Raw genomic sequence first — 20,241 nt, 5'->3', positions numbered from 1 at the left:
GAGAAATGTTTTCAAGGAGAAAACAACACAAAAACAAAATCCAAAAGTGAAATAGAAAGGTCCTTGTGAGCAAAACAGACTTAAACGCTTCAAATTTTTTCGGAGCAAGTTTCTTTTAAAAAACTAAAAAAAAAAAATTGGTTGATTGGACATAGTTGGTTTATATATCAATGAACGAAATGTGTCAGATTTTAATGAGGGAAAGAAAAATGGTCAGAAAGAATGACAGTGGAGAAATACTTCTTACATGAATTCCATCGTCTCTGTTCCTTACCAGAAGTTTCCTCACATTAGGATATACCCAGGGAAATACTACATTGTGAAAGGTAGATTTTTACAAGGCTCCCTTTTTTTTTTTTTTTTCTTTGAAATGTGCTTATCTTTAGACACAATTTTTGTGATGCCCTGGGTGTTTTTCCTGTCCCCACGTCTTCTTTCTCAGCATATGCTTATTCCGTATGTTCAATGCCTTATACAACTTTAAATACATACTCTGAAATTTGGAATGTTTATACTTTTCAGTTGCAAAATACTTTATCCTTCAAATTGCTCTCACATACAAGTCTACCTGAGAATTCAAATGATGGAGTAAAATACATGTACTTTTAATTGAAAATGAATCCGACTTTTTGTTTGGCGGTTACTATTTCCTCTTTATTCCTGGAAGGCTTTTTCTTTATTTTCTTTCTCTCACTGCACAAGTTGATCTTTTTGAAAAATGAGTGTTTGCCAAATCTCGTCTGAGTTGGAAGGGAACATCGGTGGGGAGGGTGATTACTTAATATTCTGACTAAGAATACTAGCAACTGATTTCCAATATAGAGGTAGGCTATATGCCTGGTGAAACAATTAAATTATAATTACACTGATTGATATTATAAATCATGCTTTGGGAAAATGAGTTTTTAAGACTTGTGATGCCTAGTCTCATTTTTATTTTTCACATGTATCTTAGAACAAAAATCAGCACATATGGAAGATAATAAGAGTTGTTTCTTCCTCTAGTGTGGTAAATTTTTACTTTGTAACTCTATGCTGTGCTCTGGAGACAAATGAAGCAAATTCATAACTTTGATGATATATTTTAAAATATTGAGAACTGTAGCCTACTTTATCTAGGACGTTTTATAAATGCAGAGAAACTTTTTGTCTTGAAGTAATTGATTTGACTTTGTTTCTTAGTTTGGTTTGGATATTAAATAAGCAATGTCAAGAATTTTAGCCATTTAAACTATTTCTTTTTGAAGTGGTATTTCTTAACTTACTTTCAACCTGCACTATTGCTATTCTTTGTGATATCTATTTTACAAGGGTGTTGCATGTATGTCAGCGTTTGCATCTGCTACTGTGGTATCCTACATGACTGTTAATAATTAAATTTCAGTAAAGCAAATATTAAATAGCAACATCAAGTTTTTGTGGAATAACTTTGTATAAGAAAATGATGCGTACAATAAGATTCTGCAAACCCTTTCAGTATTCTGCATTCACCAATAACTGAAGACTTCTAAGAAATATGACTTTTCTTTATACACTCAGAGGAAATATTTAAAAAGAAACAAGAAACCAGGCGCCTCTAGGTAAAGGAAAAACATTAAAATTTCATAACAGCTCTAGAATTTGCTTGATAAATTTACGTTGGTATCAGAATACTATCCCAGACAATGAAAGTACTGTGAGCCCTAAGGTTAAGTGAGAGCCTGTAAGGAAAATTATAGCTGCACAAAAACATTGTAGACTTCCAAATTTTAAAGGCATTAAACATTAAGGATAAACACATACTTTGCTCATTTCCTTGGATTAAGTATGGTATTTTAGAAAGGTGTGCACTTTCCCAATTTTACCCATCAAATTTTAAAAACTCAAATTTCAATCTGCATGTAGTCATGACGATTTGATTTGTGTTTATTTGCATGGGTTAAAACAAGTCAAAGTATTGAGTACAATTTATAGGAAATATCTAATTTGTAAGTCTGTGTATATTTCAACTGAAATAACTTAAAAGTTATGAATCATGACACTACATCTTAGGATATTTGTATTTCAACTTTCTGCTTAAAATTTTAATACTTAAAGACACTTAAAGCTAGGTTATCTAATTACTGTTATTGAATTATTACAACTACTATTTTGGCAGCTAGAATATATTTATTAGTGATTAATTCTCTGCTGTATTTTATTTTAAAAGGATCTGGCTGTCATTAAGAAACAGTGAATTAGCCTCAATTTACAACTCATCCTTTTAGTTTTTAAGAAGTGCATTTTAATGACTTACAAAAACTAGAAATAATCTCAAATATAGAACTGAGATTCATCAAGCTAACTTAGGCACAACCTGAGACTTAATACAGAAGTGTATTAAGTACATGTCATTGAAAAAAAGATCTAAAGAAGTACTATGTAAAATGGATGGCAAAATTTTCAGTGTACTACTTGAAAACTGCCTTTTATTTCCCCTAGAATTTGTATGTCCCATGCATCACTGTTCTATGTTAGATGCGTGGTTATAAAATTGTGAAAATGGAGACTTTTCTGGTAGCAAAAGGGTTAAGTTCTTTTTGCTTTACCAGTTTCAAATTACAATGAGAAGCCTCTTCTTTCCCAGCAGGGTTGTGCTTACATTACTCTTTAGATCTCTCTTGAAGAGGGCTGGTATATTTGTGCCTGCTGGAGGTGGAATTAACAGTAAGAAGGAGAAAGGGATTGAATGGACTTACAGGAAGGATTTCAAGTAAATTCAGGGAAACACATTTACTTGAATAGTACAACCTAGAGTATTATTTTACACTAAGACGACACAAAAGATGTTAAAGTTATCACCAAGCTGCCGGACAGATATATATTCCAACACCAAGGTGCAGATCAGCATAGATCTGTGATTCAGAAATCAGGATTTGTTTTGGAAAGAGCTCAAGGGTTGAGAAGAACTCAAGAGCAAGTGAAGATTACTTTGGGAACTACAGTTTATCAGAAGATCAACTTTTGCTAATTCAAATACCAAAGGCCTGATTATCATAAATTCATATAGGAATGCATAGGTCATCTGATCAAATAATATTAGCCGTCTTCTGCTACATCAATGCAGCAAAAACTCTTAACAACTGTGGATAATTGGAAATCTGAGTTTCAGCTTTCTTAGAAATAACTAGTCTTGACACATTCCAAAATATTTAAAATAGGACAGGAAAATCGGTGAGGATGTTGTGCTCAGAAATGTCACTGTCATGAAAAATAGGTAAATTTGTTTTTTCAGCTACTGGGAAACTGTACCTCCTAGAAAGTTAGATTTTTTTTTTTTTTTTTTTTTTTTTTTTAAGAGGACAAGAAGGACTAAAAATATCAACTTTTGCTTTTGGACAAAAATGCATCTGACTGTATTTTTACTTAAGGGTATTGTGGGTTTCCTCTGGAGTTGCTGGGTTCTAGTGGGTTATGCAAAAGGAGGTTTGGGAGACAATCATGTTCACTCCAGTTTTATTTATAGAAGACTACGGAACCACGAAAGACGGGAAATACAAAGGGAAATTCTCTCTATCCTGGGTTTGCCTCACAGACCCAGACCATTTTCACCTGGAAAACAAGCGTCCTCTGCACCTCTCTTTATGCTGGACCTCTACAATGCCATGACCAATGAAGAAAACCCTGAAGAGTCGGAGTACTCAGTGAGGGCATCCTTGGCAGAAGAGACCAGAGGGGCAAGAAAGGGATACCCAGCCTCTCCCAATGGGTATCCTCGTGGTATACAGTTATCTCGGACGACTCCTCTGACCACCCAGAGTCCTCCTCTAGCCAGCCTCCATGATACCAACTTTCTGAATGATGCTGACATGGTCATGAGCTTTGTCAACTTAGGTATGTTGTTCATTTGTTTGTTAATCTATGTTATTACAAAGTGGAAGTTTTTCCTAATGGTAAAGGAGCTGCTTTGTAGGTGGTCATGTTTATATAAAGACGCTTTCTCTAACTCTCCTGTTTAGCTTCTGTTTTCTTTCTTTCATTGATGCCTTAGGCAAAAAGTCATATATATATATTTAATATGAATAGTTAAATTTAAACACTTATAGTGTGGGTCTTTTCAGATCTTGTTAAAATTTCAACCTCGCTTAAATATGTGAATGCAAAGGCAATAGTCTAAAAACAGGGAAATTTATGAGGATAGCTATGCTATGGGCAACAATAAAAAAAAGAAGCACTTACAGATGGGAAAGTAAAAGTGACATTCGGAACCACTTTTTTTTTAAACTGATTTAAAGCACACATAAGTATATATTCACATACTACTTAAAAATCTCTCATCTAGGGGAGGCAACTACTGTAAAAATATAGAGGTAAAATTAACCAAGATCGAATAGCACCATAAAAGATTACTATCAAGGAATCGAGGAAGGGATTCTGAAATTCTATAGTAAATATTTCAGAAATAAAGTTTCAATCTAACAGTTCTTAACTGTAATGAGTAAAGTATGTTATAGCTACTTGATTTTTTTCACAGGCAAGAAAAATGTAAAACATGCTTTAGTGGTCTTTATCTATACAAAATTTTCCTTCTACATGAGATAAAATATTTGATTGAAATTTTCTGTAGACCACAACAATATTAGTGAGAAAATTTTATAATTATGTCTTAGTCATAGCTGGTACTTCATGGTGGTTTTTAAATACTGATAATGTCAAATGATAATTTAATTCCCAATATTCCCTCTCACAATAATATTATGGATTACCAATTTCAAATTATTTTATAAGGGCTATTGTTTTCTTTAAATGTTTTAGTAAAAATTGAAGGTGAAATTTACTATCTTCTGGCAGTCAAAGGAAAATAACATCGAATATATTTTATTTTTGAAGATTAAAAACTCTGTCAACAAATTTCATCCACTGGGAAGAATTGAGAACTTTATGATGTTATAGCTTTTAGAACTTTGCTTTAAAAATGCAATCTGCTTTGACTTAAAATTAACATGTTTTATTAAACACTTAATTGAAAACTTCCTCGTGTAACATCTTGAAGGAAATATTCTTTGAAAAGTCAGATTATCAACAAATCTTAATAACACATGGATGCTTTTATAATATATGTTGCTTAATATACTCTGCTCATTTGCTCTTAGCAATCCTAGCATGAAGGATAAGGTACTTAATAAATCATATGTTTTATGTTGCTAGAGACAAAGGTCTCATTATTAAGTAAGTAAGTCATAATTTGTTGCACTAATCAGGTGTCCTGGAGGCCTTTTCTTCTACATATAATTAACAGACTTCACATGGAACTTTTAGCCATTAAAATATGGCTTAATTTCAAATTAATGTGATTGCTTTTACCTAGTATAAGGGATATGCAAAGGTAGCTCGTGGTGCATTTTGCTTTGTAACATTTCTAAAGTATTATTCAAGAATTTAAAGTAGTTTAAATATTTTAATAGGAAAACTTCAATCTAGCAAAATTCATATATTCATAAACCATTGAGAAAATCAGGTCATATCATCTAAAATCTGACAAAGAAGCATATGTATGTTACATATTTTAATAAACAATAGCTCAGTCATGAATGTCATAATATATTTATTAGAATTGTTCTGATCATTCACAAGAGAAGTGTAAGCATGATTTTTGAATTTATGTGTTTACTTTTTATAAATCTACATAGAGTAAGAAGGTCAAAACCAATAATAGTTTTATTCATTGATTCCTAGAAGGTTTTTATTATTGAGAAACACATTTAAAAATAAATGACATTTTGGTTACATTGTTCAGATTATGATAACATAGCAGTTTATTAGTTTATTGCCTATATGAAGAAATACAATTATTCATTTGACTCTAGAGAAACAATGTTAGCTATAAGCTTTAGAGAAATTGTGTATTTATTTTTATCATGCTTGAACTGCTGAGTAGTGCTTTATATTCAATAACAAACTATGTTGTTTCTTCTTTATTTAATAATTCCAAACTAAATGTCTTACATGGAATTACTGACAAACTGATTCTGATACTAGGTGAGTTTTTCTTGGTAGACTTTAAGGAAAATTAAACCACAGTTTATCCTTTGATCATGCCTTCAAATACATCCAAGATTTATAGTTGATCACTACTTAGTAAAAAGCTTTAACTTTTGCATTTCTTTTGTAATCAAATAAGTAAATAAGCATGCTCCGAAAAGGTGAAAGTGTAATAACATTATTAGCTACAATAAGAGTGTCAGTGCTTTGTAAATGTAATAGCCATTAGCAAATATTACCTGTAGTTTATTTCATGTTCTTATAAGACTAAAAAGGATTAGATTTTATTTTTTCACTGTCTTAAAAGATATGCATATAGTTGAGACTAAGTACAAATGAGTCACATTAGTAATAGGCAAGGGATTTGTATTGAGGAAGTCACCTGGATATTTAAATATGTGAAAAGAATCTGTTGACATTTCCCATAATTAGAAGAATTACATAAAAAAGATCTAGTAGCATCCTTTTAAAAAATGCTTGTGTGTTGTCCTTTTCAAGTCAAATAATGGATTTTCTACAGTTACCTTGTCATTCAGAAATTCTTTTTTCAACATAGTTTTGGTCACGAAGAACAATTAAACTTAATCCAAACTCAGAATCATGTTTAACAAAATATCTACTGTTTAAAATTCAGATGAGATTAGCTTTATATTCATAAGTGAAAAATAGATTTGAATTTACTAAAAGCAAAATAAAATGTAAATAAATTGCCTAAGGCAGGCAGACATCTGGATATGAAACCAAACACATCATTTTAACCTTTATTTTAGTGACTTATTTATTTTGAACAAACAAATATAAATTATTAATTGTGTGAAGAGAAATATTCCTTCGATCATATTCATTATTCTTAGGCCACTTTTATCAGACTCATAGTATTAAATTTTACAGATTGAATTATTTGCTTTTTCCCTAAAACTGTTGAATATCAGTGGAATTTTTGCTTGGTCCCTATAATATTATTTTGTTAGTAATAAAAATGTTTTTCTGTTTAGTTTTATTTTCTTTTTTAACCATCTCTTTGTCAAAAGTGCTAAGTGTTAGTATATGTATTAAATACCAATACAAGTTAAAGACATGATTAGATAATTTGCTTACAATATTTATCTCTTGTTTACACAAAGAAAACATGTAGTATATTTCTAAGATCTTTTAGTTAGAAGCCAATTTTATCTGATTACTTGGTGACATTATCACCATAATGACATAACACCAGATGTTTTAGAGGAAGTAAAAACAGGAAAATTACTTTTATATTATTCTTTGTATCTACGTATTCCTCTGGAAAAAGTTGAACTTTGAGTTTATTAATGGTTTTTCTCTTAGATATATTTCAAGAATATGTTTTAATTCCAAGCATAAAAGTATTTAAATGTGTTGTTAAATTTTTTAAATATAAAAACATATTTAGTCTGTTATCATGAAAGAAAACGCTTTCAAAAACTAAACCTTTTTTGCGTACTGTAAGTCCTCTTGGTACTGGAAGGAAAAAATGCTTATGTTCTCGGTTGACAGATTTGAAAGACATCATTGATAATTTATTGTTGTTTTTGGCTGAATCAAGTGCCCAGTGGAAAGGAATTTATATACAAATCTACCTAAAGATGCCTATCTATGTAGTTTCTCCAACAGAGTTATTAACACTTGTGTAACATAAACACACCCATAAACACATGGAAGATTTTTTTTGAAGGGGGATGGGTTGGAAGGAAAGATAATATAAAGCCATTATAGTCTATATTCATAAATTATGCCTGGAGTAACTAATGCTAATAATGGGTAAAGTAACAGTCATTCTGTAAAAGTTTTAACTTTTGAAGAGAAAAATATTGCTGAGTGTGGAGACCTTTTTCTCTCTTCTTCAACGACCCTTCATATTCATAATCACTACCAACGGGATTCTTTTTCTCCTTTAAAGATGGTTGATTGTCAAATGATTGGCATGAGAGAAAAACTCTGGGTTGCCAGAGATAGTTATAATCATAGTTTAATTAAATGCTTTTTTTTTTTTTTTTGCAGATTGTAGTGGTTACTCACAAATATCAAATTTTAAAAGTTTAATGAGAGGTATGAGCTGGAACTAAGAAGGACTTGGGGCTGCCTCAGCTGCCACCTCTCCTTCCCTTTCGTTCTTCCATTTTCTGTAATATCACCACTCTCCCTCCTCCCTTCTCATCCCAGTATTTTTTGGCCTTTCCTCCTTGTTCTTGGTCTCTGTAGCCCCAGGCTCTCTTGGCACCCCTCTCCTTACCACTCCCACCCTTCCTGGGGTCTGCCTTTGGTCCTGGTTTGCTAGAGGCTTACATTAGTTGAAAATCAATTAGTTACAGTTTGAGAATTGAGGTACACGCTCCTGTTTTCTCTCCAGTTGAGAAGGAAAAGGTTATGATGTGCCAATTGCAGCCTCCACCCACTGGGAGAAAAGCTCCCCAGGGCATCAGAGCTGCCCTGGCTCTTGCCATCCCCTGTAATTGTTTCTCCATCATCCCATTCTTCTTTGCCTCCTCATCTCTCCCTCAGGATCCCATTGACAGAATTTAATTGTGTTTTGCCTTTGTTTTATAAAATAATATTTAAAAGGGAAAATTTCAAGAAAAGTAAAAGAAAGAAAAAGTAATCAACAATGAATAAAAATAGCACTCATCAAACATGCCATTCCTATTTAGTTTATAAAAAGCTTTTGCACTTATTATTCTTATTTAATATTCTGTCACTTCCATGAAGAAATTATTTTTTTTGAGAAGAGATAATGAGAAAGAATAAAGAGACGAAGAGTAAGATATAGAGGCATACAGGAATAAGGATGAGACAGAGAAAGAAATAAAATATTTTTGAAAAAGAGCCTGAAAGAAAGAAAAGGAATGAAATGAGTCATTAAAGGCTGGTTTTTGAGTTGTACAGGTGGAGGAGGTGCTGGGAAATCCTCAGTCTACCTCATACTGAACAGCAGCTAATTCAACATCCCCAACCACATCAGCTCGAGGGGAAAACCCTTTCATCCTTACACACTAAAATACCGAAGTGGGGAAGGAGGGGGGTTGTCTCAGTATGTGTGTACAAGGAGCATACAGACAGGCTACTCACATTTACAGTCATAAATAATGTAGTAGCTCAGCTTTAAAAAACCACAGGTTAAAGGAAGAGGCTTCCCTGACGCACAGGAGAGGGGCTGAGATCAGAGGAACCACTGAAAGGGTTGGAGAGAAACAATGAATCCCTTGTTCTAAGTAATATTTATGAGTGCTTCTTTGCACCTTAAGTTCATATTTTATTGGCTGGGCTGTGGGGTTTCCCCATTTGCTCATCTCTTAAAATAATACCCTTGGCTACGATATCCTTTAAAACACACTAGTCAGCCCTGACAAACAGCTCATTTATTTAGGGGAAAAAGGGATCTGTTTTGATTTTGATGTCAGATTGGGATGTTTAAGATTCAGCTCACAAAGTCTGACAGTAAGATAAAAATAATGGTGGCGTATTCACCTGCCTTTTTCAGAGATGTTTAAAACGATCTGCATAACCAAGTAGTAGTAACACCTAGTTTGTATGAGTCTTGACCAAGAAGTTGTGGATAAATGATAATTTTAAAAGGCAGAAACAAAATCTATTAAAATGTACAATGTTTAAAAAGAGAAAAAAATGACTGTTTGTAGATTAGTAAGAAAGGTCTTTAGTGGTTTGGGGAGAAAAAAACAACAAAAACAAACAAACAAAAAAACCCCATAAATCAAAAAGAATGCATTAACCTCGGCTTGGAAGGTAGTGAATTAAATACATATTACATAACTCTTAGAAACCAAAACCTTGTATAATTCTGAATAGTTGGATGTTGAAATTAAACTGGAAATTGTGCTGTTTTATGACCTCTAAGACAATGAAGATCCTTGTCTTCGATATTGTGTTTGTTCAATTTCTTTCTAGAAAAAAAAATCAGCAACTTTTATTGTTCTTGTTATACAGGTTTCCTGGAGTTGTTAGGAATAAAGAAAATAGGTTTAAAAAGTCAGGATCAGCAGATGTAAATCCTATTTAGATTTTCTTCAGGACTATAAGACACATGTCTAAATCAAGAAAAGATGCATTAGCATGTACAAAATCCTTCAGCTATTTTAATGCTATAATGACATGAAAAGTTCAATGTTATTTGTTGTTCTGACTCTGTGATTACCCTTTCTATATAGGAGACACAGCCATCTCTAGAATCTTAAGTTCATGGCATATTACTGCTCACATGACTTTAAAATTTAATTATAAATTAAATTTCATTGCTTTCTTTTCTGTGCTTCCATGGCAGAAGTAGAGTAGTATACAGGAAGCCAGAATGCTTGGATTGGAATCCCATATTCCATGGTTACTAGCAGCGTGAACTTGAGCAAGTTATTTAAATTATTTGTGCGTCTGGTTGCTTATCTAAAAAGTGCAGATAATAAGATCACCTTCCTCGACGAATGTTGAGAGAATCTGCATGAGCAGCTACATAATCTGTGGACCCTGATGCAAATGAAAATGCAAGCCCCTTGTTCCAAAATTATTAAGAATTTCAAGATGGTGGCAGCAGAGTATTACACCAAGAGCAGCGCCCTTCTAAGCCCGGGCCCTGTGCAACTGCACAGGTCACTTGCCCATGATACTAGTCCTACATGTTTGATCACATGTTGTGGCAACAGAAACCATGTCCCATTCATCCCTCCCCTCCTGCCCCACCCACTGAGATGTATCAGCATTTCCAGAAGAAGAGAGACAGAATGTGCAAACTGAATAATTTAGGAGAGTTTAAATAATGTTATAATGTTTATAGTGTTGTGGACAGAGGTTTTGTTTTGTTTTGTTGCAGCAAAACAAGGGATCATATAGTATCTTGGGATGGCAGGGTGGCCTTCACTACTCCTGGGCAGGGGGCATAGTTACCAGAAAGCTCAGAGGAGAGATATGTGGGGAAGGTGCCCTGACAGAAACTGAGGCATTGGGAGAAAGACGCCATGCATCTAATCCGTAGGTACTCAACAGGGGGGGGATACAGATACCGAGGGATAAATACCCAGACCATATGCTTTGGTTTTCCATTGGTTCACCCTCACTGAAAGCCAGAGAACCACAGAACCCAATGGTGCAGTTCCTAAAAGTTAGTCTCTTGGTGAGAATAGCAGAATAGGGAAATGTGGAGAGTGGATCTTGAGGTACAAATGGAAGATATTTGGCACAAGTAGATAAATAAACGTTGGTTGTTTAGTCAGCAAGTGTTCTGGAATTACTTCAATTTCAGTGCAAGTTACTGACATATATGTTGATCTTTGTCTTAGTTCATTTATAGTAAAATTCAAGAGAGAATAATAATTTAGTGTGAGAGATAATTACTTCAGGAGTTGGTGAAATAAAGTGGTAAATATAAGCATGGCATGCTGAAAAAAAAATCCTTAAATTGTATATGGGTCAATAATTTCAGGTGGTATATTAAAACCATTTTAGAGAAAATTGAAATTAAGAAACAAAAATTACCCAGAAAACAAAAGCCCCTAAAACAAGGAATAGCAGCACTTTCAGATCACAATATGAACTGCGGACTGCAATTGCCAATGAAAAAATTCAGTATGGGAACGAGTAGAATATATGCAAGTATGTAGAACAAAATGAAGAGCAATTTATTTTTCAAATCCCTGTTTATTCTCAATTGTATGCCATACCTCCTGAGATGATCCATGACTGTGTGTTAAAGCTTTTTTGAATTCTGAGTGGAATCATATGTTATTCTCACATGCAGCATTCGCATTCCATAGTTAATGTTGCAGGCAAAAATAATGTTAGAATGAGGTAGATAGGGATTATTGTCTTTCTTCTTTGCTACCTTTATTCTCCTCTGGCAGAGTGTCTGTGACTCAGAGAGGCAGAATTAGTAGTGGAGAAGGTATGTCAGCTATTTAGTTCTCATAAATAATCAAGCACTAAACCTTGAGGCCAAAGCCACTCCCTGCCCTTCAATCACAGAGAAACACTGAATAGAACAATTCCTTTCCAGTACAGTTTGTGTTTTCCATCAAATTTGCTACAGTTGGAAATTTCACTCATATAATTATTAAAAGAGGAAGAGAGGGTGCAACTCAGAAACCGTGCAGGCTCCTCTGCAAATAACCTTGATGCAGACACAGAAAAGACTTATTTATCTAGTGGGGAAGAAATGAAGGTTATTAATTAAATATGCTTTATGTCAAAATTTTTGTAGATATATTCTTTGCTCTGGGTGAAGAAGGGTCATTTGGTTCTCCCTTAACTGTTTTAGTAGGATTTCAGTGTTAGGGCTTTGGAGCCAGACTGGTTTGAATTCCAGCTGCGTATCCTTGAGCAAACCATTTCACTTCGTTGAAACTATTTCCTCATCTAAGTGGAGCTCATAATACAGAATTGGAGTTAAGATTGTATAAGGTAAGGTCCTAGACTTTTGAGCCTACATGAGACAAATACTAAATTAATGGTCTCAACTGCTATTACAACTATTTCTACTAGAATATACTATGGAGATCTAATGTTAGAGAAAATCTACGTTCAGCCTACAAGACTTTGCCAAATAAATGCCTTGCTGAAATTCTGAAACATTATGCACACAGTTTTTCCTCTGTCTAAAAGAAAAACCTTGAATTTCATTGACTCTTTCTTCAAGTTGGACAGCTGATGGACTCTGTTCCCCCACTAGGGTGCTTTGGAAAAGGTCAGTCTATGGCAGAGCCTTCATGAGACGGACTGTGGTGCTTTCCTCTGAGGACCCAAAAGCAACATTTTCTGTGATTAGCTGCTGAAAGGTGCTTTTCATATTACCTTTGGTCAGAGTCCTAGAACTATTCCATGGTTTTACTTTAATTTTAGATATTACCTGTTCCATTTCCTTGCTTGTTAAGGAGAAGGGGAAACTGATTAGAAGCCAAGGTAGTAATATACAATTAGAAGATATTTCATTGTAAAGACATGGATAGTCTATAAGGAACCCTTTGAAAGAATGTAAAAAAAAATGAAAAGTTTTTAATGCTTATTTTCATAAGTCAACTCACTTTGAGGGTTTTAATTTTTAAGAAGTTGATTCATGATGAAAATTCAGGTGTATAAACTTTTAAACTCTAAGCAGGAAAGTCACTCTGTTCAAATAATCTTTCAATCCTGGAGCTTTCAGTATTGTCTGTAACTCAAATCATGTCTGAATTTATGATTTATAATTTGTAGCTATTCTCATTACTATTTAAATCATTTTTATAATGTTTCTACTTAATACCATTCAGCTTTAAGTATTGTGACTTTCGTCGACTATTTGTTTGGGTTGTTTTTTTTCAGATGAGGCTATTCAATATTTTTGTTAATTTTCTTGAGTTGTTATAATAACTTATAATATTTTAAACAGGATGAAAATGTATTTGTTTGGTCTCCAAAGCCACACAAAAGGCCATACGTAAACTGTGGACATCTTCTATTACAGGATGCACATTGTAAAATCATCACATTGATTTTTGATATTTCATAATATATTGAGTGGGAAAACATAGATTTATTGTTTTCTCATTATTTGATAAAATGCTGGAAGATAAGTCATTAATATGATGTCTCAGTCTGTTTGTGTTGGCATAACACAATACCTGAGACTGAGTAATTTATAAGGAAAAGTTTGTTTGGCTCATGATTCAGGAGGCTGAGAAATCTAAGATCAGGCAGCCCATTCGATGAGGGTCTCATGCTGCTTCAACTCTTGGTGGAAAGTGGAAGGGAACGTGAGTATGTGCAGAGACACACAAGAGAGACTGGACTTATTATAACCTGCTCTCAAGGGAACTAATCCATTCCCAGGCGAGCAATAACTCCCTCCCTCCCACGAGATGACATTTATCTCTTCATAATGGCAGTGCCTTCATAATCCAAGCACCTTTCACAAGGTTCCAATTCCCAACGCTGCCATATTGGGAATCAACTTTCAACATGAGCTTAGGAGAGGACATACTCAAATCGTAGCGATAATCTCTGCTAGATTTTTAATTGTGATGGGTAAAGTTATTGAAATAAGTACAGATTCCAACTACATATTTATTGATATATTCAAACCACCATTTAAGGTTTTTCTCTTTACACTTTACATTAAAAGTCATCATTCTTCAGTAATTTACATTGAGGAATAATTTTATTTATCAGAATTAAGTGAGCTTTTTTTTAATATGTGTGATGCATTCACAGTTATGCATCTTTAAAAATGGGGGTGTACGTTCTGAGAAACATTTCTTTAGGTGATTTCATCACTGTACCAATATTATAGAGTGTATTACACAAATCTAGATGGCATAGCCTACTAAACACCTCAGCTAGATGGTAAAGCCTATCTCGCCTAAGCTACACTCTCTATAGCATGTTACTGCACTGAAAACTGTAGGAAATTGTAACACCATGGTAAGTATTTGTTTATTGAAACATATCTGAAAACACGTAATTGGTTGTACTACATTATGATGGCTATGATGTCACTAGATGATAGGAATTTTTCAGCTCCACTATAATCTTATGAGACCAGTGTTATATATACAATCCATGTTGACCTAAACATTGTCATTATGTGGCTGCTAATCGTCTGTAAAATTTTCTGGTCGTAGTATAGTTGTAGTAGTGATAATTAAAGGAACAATAACAACAATAAATGTAGTTCCCATGACAGAGACTGAACTCTGTGATTTTTCTGCATTATTTCAATGTATCCACATCTTAATTCCGTAGGTAAATATATTTCTGCCAATGTATTGATGTAAAAATTGAGGGTGTTCAGAGGGTAAATAACTTATAAAAGCTACCCAGCTAGTAAATGGCAGAATCATTACTGGAGCCATGCCCTGGCGACAGTTTTTATATTCTTTGCCATTATTCTTTGCTTTGTAACAAACTTTTGGAGAAGTCAAAAAGTATACAACTTTTAACAACAACAATAATAATGGCTTATATTTTTTAAAAGCATCTTTATATACGTTATGTAGTTTGATCTAAATTACTGCAGTATATAGCACTCAAGGAAGTAGATATGATCCCACAACACACATCTATGGAAATCGGAGTTCTGAAAGGTCATTCATTCAGTCATCTAACAAATATAAGCTGATTACCTACTATTGGGCCAGACACTGTGCGAAAGACTGTGCCTGTTTTATTGCCAAGATCACAGGGCAAAGGAGCCAGGTCCAGGCCCAGAATCCTTCATTCTTGTGCCAGGATTTTTTTTTTCTTTGCTCAATGTCACATACTTTAAACAAATCACACCCAAAATCTAGCAGCAAGTAAAATTAAGAACACCAACAGAAATCCCTTTAAAGAATTTTTTTTAGAAGCCTGTTACCAGTTGACAGAACCTATGGAAGCCTTTTAGTCCAAAAAGACTGGAGCAAAGGTAAAACCAAGTTGCAGCAAAGCTTGGAGAGTCTGTTAGAAGCCTGCTTGTACAGCTCTGGGAAATTCTTAGTATGGAGGCTCCAGTGACTTCCAAGGAAATATCCGAAATGAAGGTTTTATATTTTACACTGGATGCTAATTGTATATTCCAAAACATAAGTGTGTCTCAAACATTCATTGTTTGTGTTGTATTCAGGAAATAAGGATACAAGAGCATTCAATTTTTCAAAATTAAGTTGTTGGAGCTGTCTAAATCTTACCCCTGGCCCTATCTTACTTCTTCAGTTGTGATGGATAAAGATTTTCGCCCATATTTTACTGCTAACAAGACTGTATACAGTGTTTACTTTGCTACTGTATACATCGAACATAATGTAGTTTCAGGATATAATGAGTCAATGGAGATACAGTTATAAATTGAAATAAAAGGGGATTCTGAGAATTGGTATAAGGACCACTTTCATACATTTCCTTGAATCTACTTATGGTATCGGGGATTGGGCAGTGATTACTTTAAGTTGATTGTCGAGAAAAATTGGCCAATATTCTATGACTTCCTTACTCTTTCCTGGTAGTTTACTGTAATTGTGAAGTAAAAATTACATCAAAATATGGATGTAAGTGTACTGGTACACCATCACAGTTGTTAGCGTTCATCTATCAATTCACATCAACAAAACATTCTATCATAAAAGTGAAATAATAGAAGTGGAAGAAGTTAAGACCGTAATGATTTCTTCTCTAGTGGATATTCTGTTTGCTACAGCTAGCGTAGTGCTTATGATGTGCAAGAGAGCATGCAGATAGCATTTCAAGTGCTAACATTTTAATTTTTCATAAAGTCACTCAATTTTATAGATGAAGAAATTGAGACCCTGAAGTCCTTTGTCCAAAGTCCTACTTCCTGTAATAGGAAGAACTGGATTCAGAGCTCAAGCTATTCACTGATATGCTGTGCTGCCTTTGTCAATGCTATTGAGAAGGCTGCTGTTGCGGGGATATTGCTTGAATTCTTTGTGGAGTTCTATATATTTTCCAACATATTATATATTGAATTTGCACTATTTTCACTTCATCAGTAATGGACATAAAATGTCATAAAATGAAATAAGAATATTTTAGAAGAAAGTCTGTAATAATGAGTTTACCAAGACTCTACTCCCTGGAGTTCAACTGTTACGGGCTTTTGATAGATGAGTTGTGTTGCTGGCCTTCCAAAGGAGGCAAATACTCATGAAACAGAGGGAAAGGAAGCACTTTGCAGACACCAAAGATACTGACATTTGTGACATGCAATCTAATTGGTCAGTAATGAGGAGTGGAAAGATTGATCTGTGTTATTGATTCCCACTTTTAAAAGACAGGTTTGGCATAAACAGGATTAACATTTGGCAAAATAGAAAAGAGGTAAAATATCAAAGTTGCAAATAGTAATAGGCCTTAAAAGAAGCAGTTGGAGATTGGAATAAAGTAATAGTGAGTTTATTTGGATGCTGGATGATTTCCAACCCGCTGGCCAGTCTAGAAGGCCATATAAGCAGGGCTGCCATGCTGCTAAGTATGAGTGCCTTGCCTCAGCTTCTCTGACCCCACTCGGGATTGGCCAGCGAATTAGTAGAAACCTAGTAAATTGGAAGTGTGGGTTGCAGAGACATCTACAGCTTACAAGTTAGGAATCTCCTACTGCTTACTGCAGCTAGAAACTGACAGATAACTTCTGCTTCATCCTGCTAGTCATGACTGAAACTCCTCTGTGTTCTAGATAATATTTAATAACATCCCATATTTAATACACATCCTTTGATTTGTAGCAGTTACAGCCCTAATCTCTTGCATGTGTAAAGTGAGTTTCTTTCCATAGCTCACTCATTGCCCCTGTATCACAGAAAAGCTAAATATATTATTTCTGCTCCTTATGTATCTTATGAATTAAAGGGTAAGGACTTGGGATATATGTGTTTTCCAAAAGAAAATATTTCTGGAGCTACAAAATTTCTCAAAGAAAAATGCAGAAGTACACGAGGACAGTTCAGACCCGGCTATCCACAGCTCTCAATACCAAACAGAGGGACCAAACAATGAATTATAAAAAGCAGGTACAATTGTTAACATACTGACATTTAGCTGAAACACTGAAAACTAATCCCTGCTTTGAAAAGCAAGGCAAGAGGTAGCTAAGAGTAAAAATGAGCATTTAAGACATCACCTGCTGCTTCTTAAAAATTCTATTTTATTTCTCTCTCTCTCTCTCTCTCTACCTTTAGCCACTCATACCCAATCTACCAATAGCTCAATTGTAATGCTAGAAGTGTGAAGGATCTTAATATCTGATTTCTAATTATTTAGTCTGAGACATGCTTAGGAAGTCAGATGAACTTATGAAAAGTCAAACATTTTATTTAATTTTTATTAGACTAATTTCATTGACATATGATAAAGCATGTGCTTAACTATAATTATATTCAAATCTCTTGGCCACTTTCAATCATTTACTCTTTTTAATCAGAGTTCTTTGTCAGGATTTCCTGAAATGAATTTCATTGAAAACATCACTTTTTAAAAAAACTTTTTGAGACAGGATCTTGCTCTGTTACCCAGGCTGGAGTTCGGTGGTGTGATCTCGGCTCACTGCAGCCTCACCTCGTGGGCTCAGGCAATCCTCCCACCTCAGGCTCCCAAGCACCTGGGACTACAGGCCCATGCCACTGCACATGGCTAATTTTTAAAATTTTTTTGGAGATGAAGTCTCCCTATATTGCCCAGGCTGGTCTCAAATCCTGTGCTTATGAGATTTGCCTGTCTCAGCTTCCCAAAGTGCTGGGATTATAGGCATGAGCCACCAAAACATTTCTCTGTCCTTTTCAGAGGTGTTGTCTGAAATTTTGTGGCCAAATAAATTTGAACTATGCAAAGAAACTAATTCAATAGGTTCTTACGTTTTGAGGACAGGATTCCTCAGTGCGTTTATTATGCTAATGAGAATTATGAATCTCTGCAAGGAGGATATAAGTTACAGTGTTTCACATGATTGATCATTGGTATTTGGGAGAAACTTTCCTTTGTGGAGAAACATTGTTTATAAAAGCCATTCTGGAAATACAGCAAACAGAACGTTATGATACTTTAATTTGTTGACATTGCAGTCACTTTTATGTCAAATTAAAAAGGAGCAGGAAAAAAGTTACAATTCCATTATCTAGAGCCAATTATTGTTGATATTTTTGTACATTTCGTCTTATACTTTAAAAATATACCTTTTTGTATAGTTGAACTGTTTATGTAAGGTTGTACCCTTACTTAATTCTTGATTTTTAAGTTTTTGAGTTTTCTCATTTGTTCATTGTCTCCTTATGAATATATTTTTGATGACTGAATAATATCAGCTAGACAATTCATTGTCATTTGCATAAACAGTATTTTATTATTGGGCATGCAATTTTTTTAGTTTTTACTATTGTGTGCTGTGTTGCAATAGATATCTTTACTCATGTGTTTATGAACATTCCTGACCAGTTTTTCAGAGTCTGTTCTTAGAAAATGAATTATTAGAGCAAAAGGTGTGACCTTTTTTAATGCACTTACACAGAACTACATTGAGGAGTTCCTGAGGAAAATGAACCCAGGAACACTGATAATTGAAACTAACCAGTGTTTCAATATCACTGCTAAATCACTTGCTCTCCTATACCTTTTTAAACTTTTTTCCTTTAAATTTTACTTTAAGTTGTGGGATACATGTCATGTGCAGAATGTGCAGGTTTTTTACATAGGTATACATGTGCCATGGTGGTTTGCTGCACCTATCAACTTATCATCTAGGTTTTAAGCCCCGCATGCATTAGGCATTTGTCCTAATGCTCTCCCTCCCTTTGCCCCCCACCCACTGACAGGCCCCAGTGTGTGATGTTCCCCTCCTTGTGTCCATATGTTCTCATTGTTCAATTCCCACTTATGAGTGAAAACGTGCAGTGTTTGGTTTTCTACTCCTGTGATAGTTTCCAGCTTCATCCGTGTCCCTGCAAAGGACATGAACTCATTCATTTTTATGGCTGCATAGTATTCCATGGTGTATATGTGCCACATTTTCTTTATCCAGTCTATCAATGATGGGCATTTGGGTTGGACCCAAGTCTTTGCTATTGTAAATAGTGCTGCAACAAATACACATTTAAGCCTCCTGAAAAATACACTAAATTGCTTTTCAGTAAATTTGTTTCAATTTCTATTTGTACGAGTGTAAACGTTAGTACTATTTTACCAGAATGAACCCTGAATTAATATTATGTATTTACATTCTTGATAATCTAAAAGATATCTCTTTTATTTGTGTTTCTTCTGAGATTTATTAATCTTTTATATTTTCTCTTTGGAGAGTTTTAAGTTTGCCGCTTATGCTTAGAAATTCCTCCTGCGACTAGGTGTTAATAATTATTTACTTTTTTTTCCGTTGTTTGCTTTGATCCCTTTTCAGCCAACTCATTATTTGTACATAGCAGTCATGTGAAGACATTTCCAGATATTTAAGAATTTTAAAAACATACCATCAACATTCTATTTTGAAAATAATTGCTCAAAGTCATCCTGTAGGTAGTTGCTAAAAAACAATTGAGAAGAATGAGGTGTTTATAATATTCAAGGAGTTAGAGTTTTAGAGTTAAATGAAGTGAGCAAATAGATTTGTCTGAATAACTTGATGTTCAAATAACCTTCTGTAACTTAATTATAAAACGCTCAAGTATATATGAGCAAAGAATAATTTGGATGGCAGAGATGTAATATCTCATTTATAACACTATTTAAAAGTGTTGGCCAAGTGTGGTGGCTCACGCCTGTCATCCCAGCACT

At 34.2% G+C, this 20,241-nt stretch overlaps 1 protein-coding gene across 3 annotated transcripts in view; it reads left to right on the top strand.

The window, feature by feature from the left end:
• The first annotated feature begins 2,623 nt into the window (after positions 1-2,623).
• The window catches only part of BMP5 (bone morphogenetic protein 5), a 129,147-nt gene continuing 111,529 nt past the window's right edge, over positions 2,624-20,241 (top strand). For all 3 annotated transcript variants that reach the window (XM_055263255.2, XM_055263254.2, XM_055263253.2), the window contains exon 1: positions 2,624-3,852. In XM_055263255.2, coding sequence (XP_055119230.1) covers positions 3,363-3,852 — 490 coding nt within the window. In that variant the 5' untranslated portion in view covers positions 2,624-3,362. The remainder of the gene's footprint in view (positions 3,853-20,241) is intronic.

Source organism: Symphalangus syndactylus, chromosome 23, assembly GCF_028878055.3.
Source record: "Symphalangus syndactylus isolate Jambi chromosome 23, NHGRI_mSymSyn1-v2.1_pri, whole genome shotgun sequence".
NCBI lineage: Eukaryota > Metazoa > Chordata > Mammalia > Primates > Hylobatidae > Symphalangus > Symphalangus syndactylus.
The sequence above is the reverse complement of the archived record's forward strand: the minus strand, read 5'-3'. Positions and strand labels throughout refer to the sequence as shown.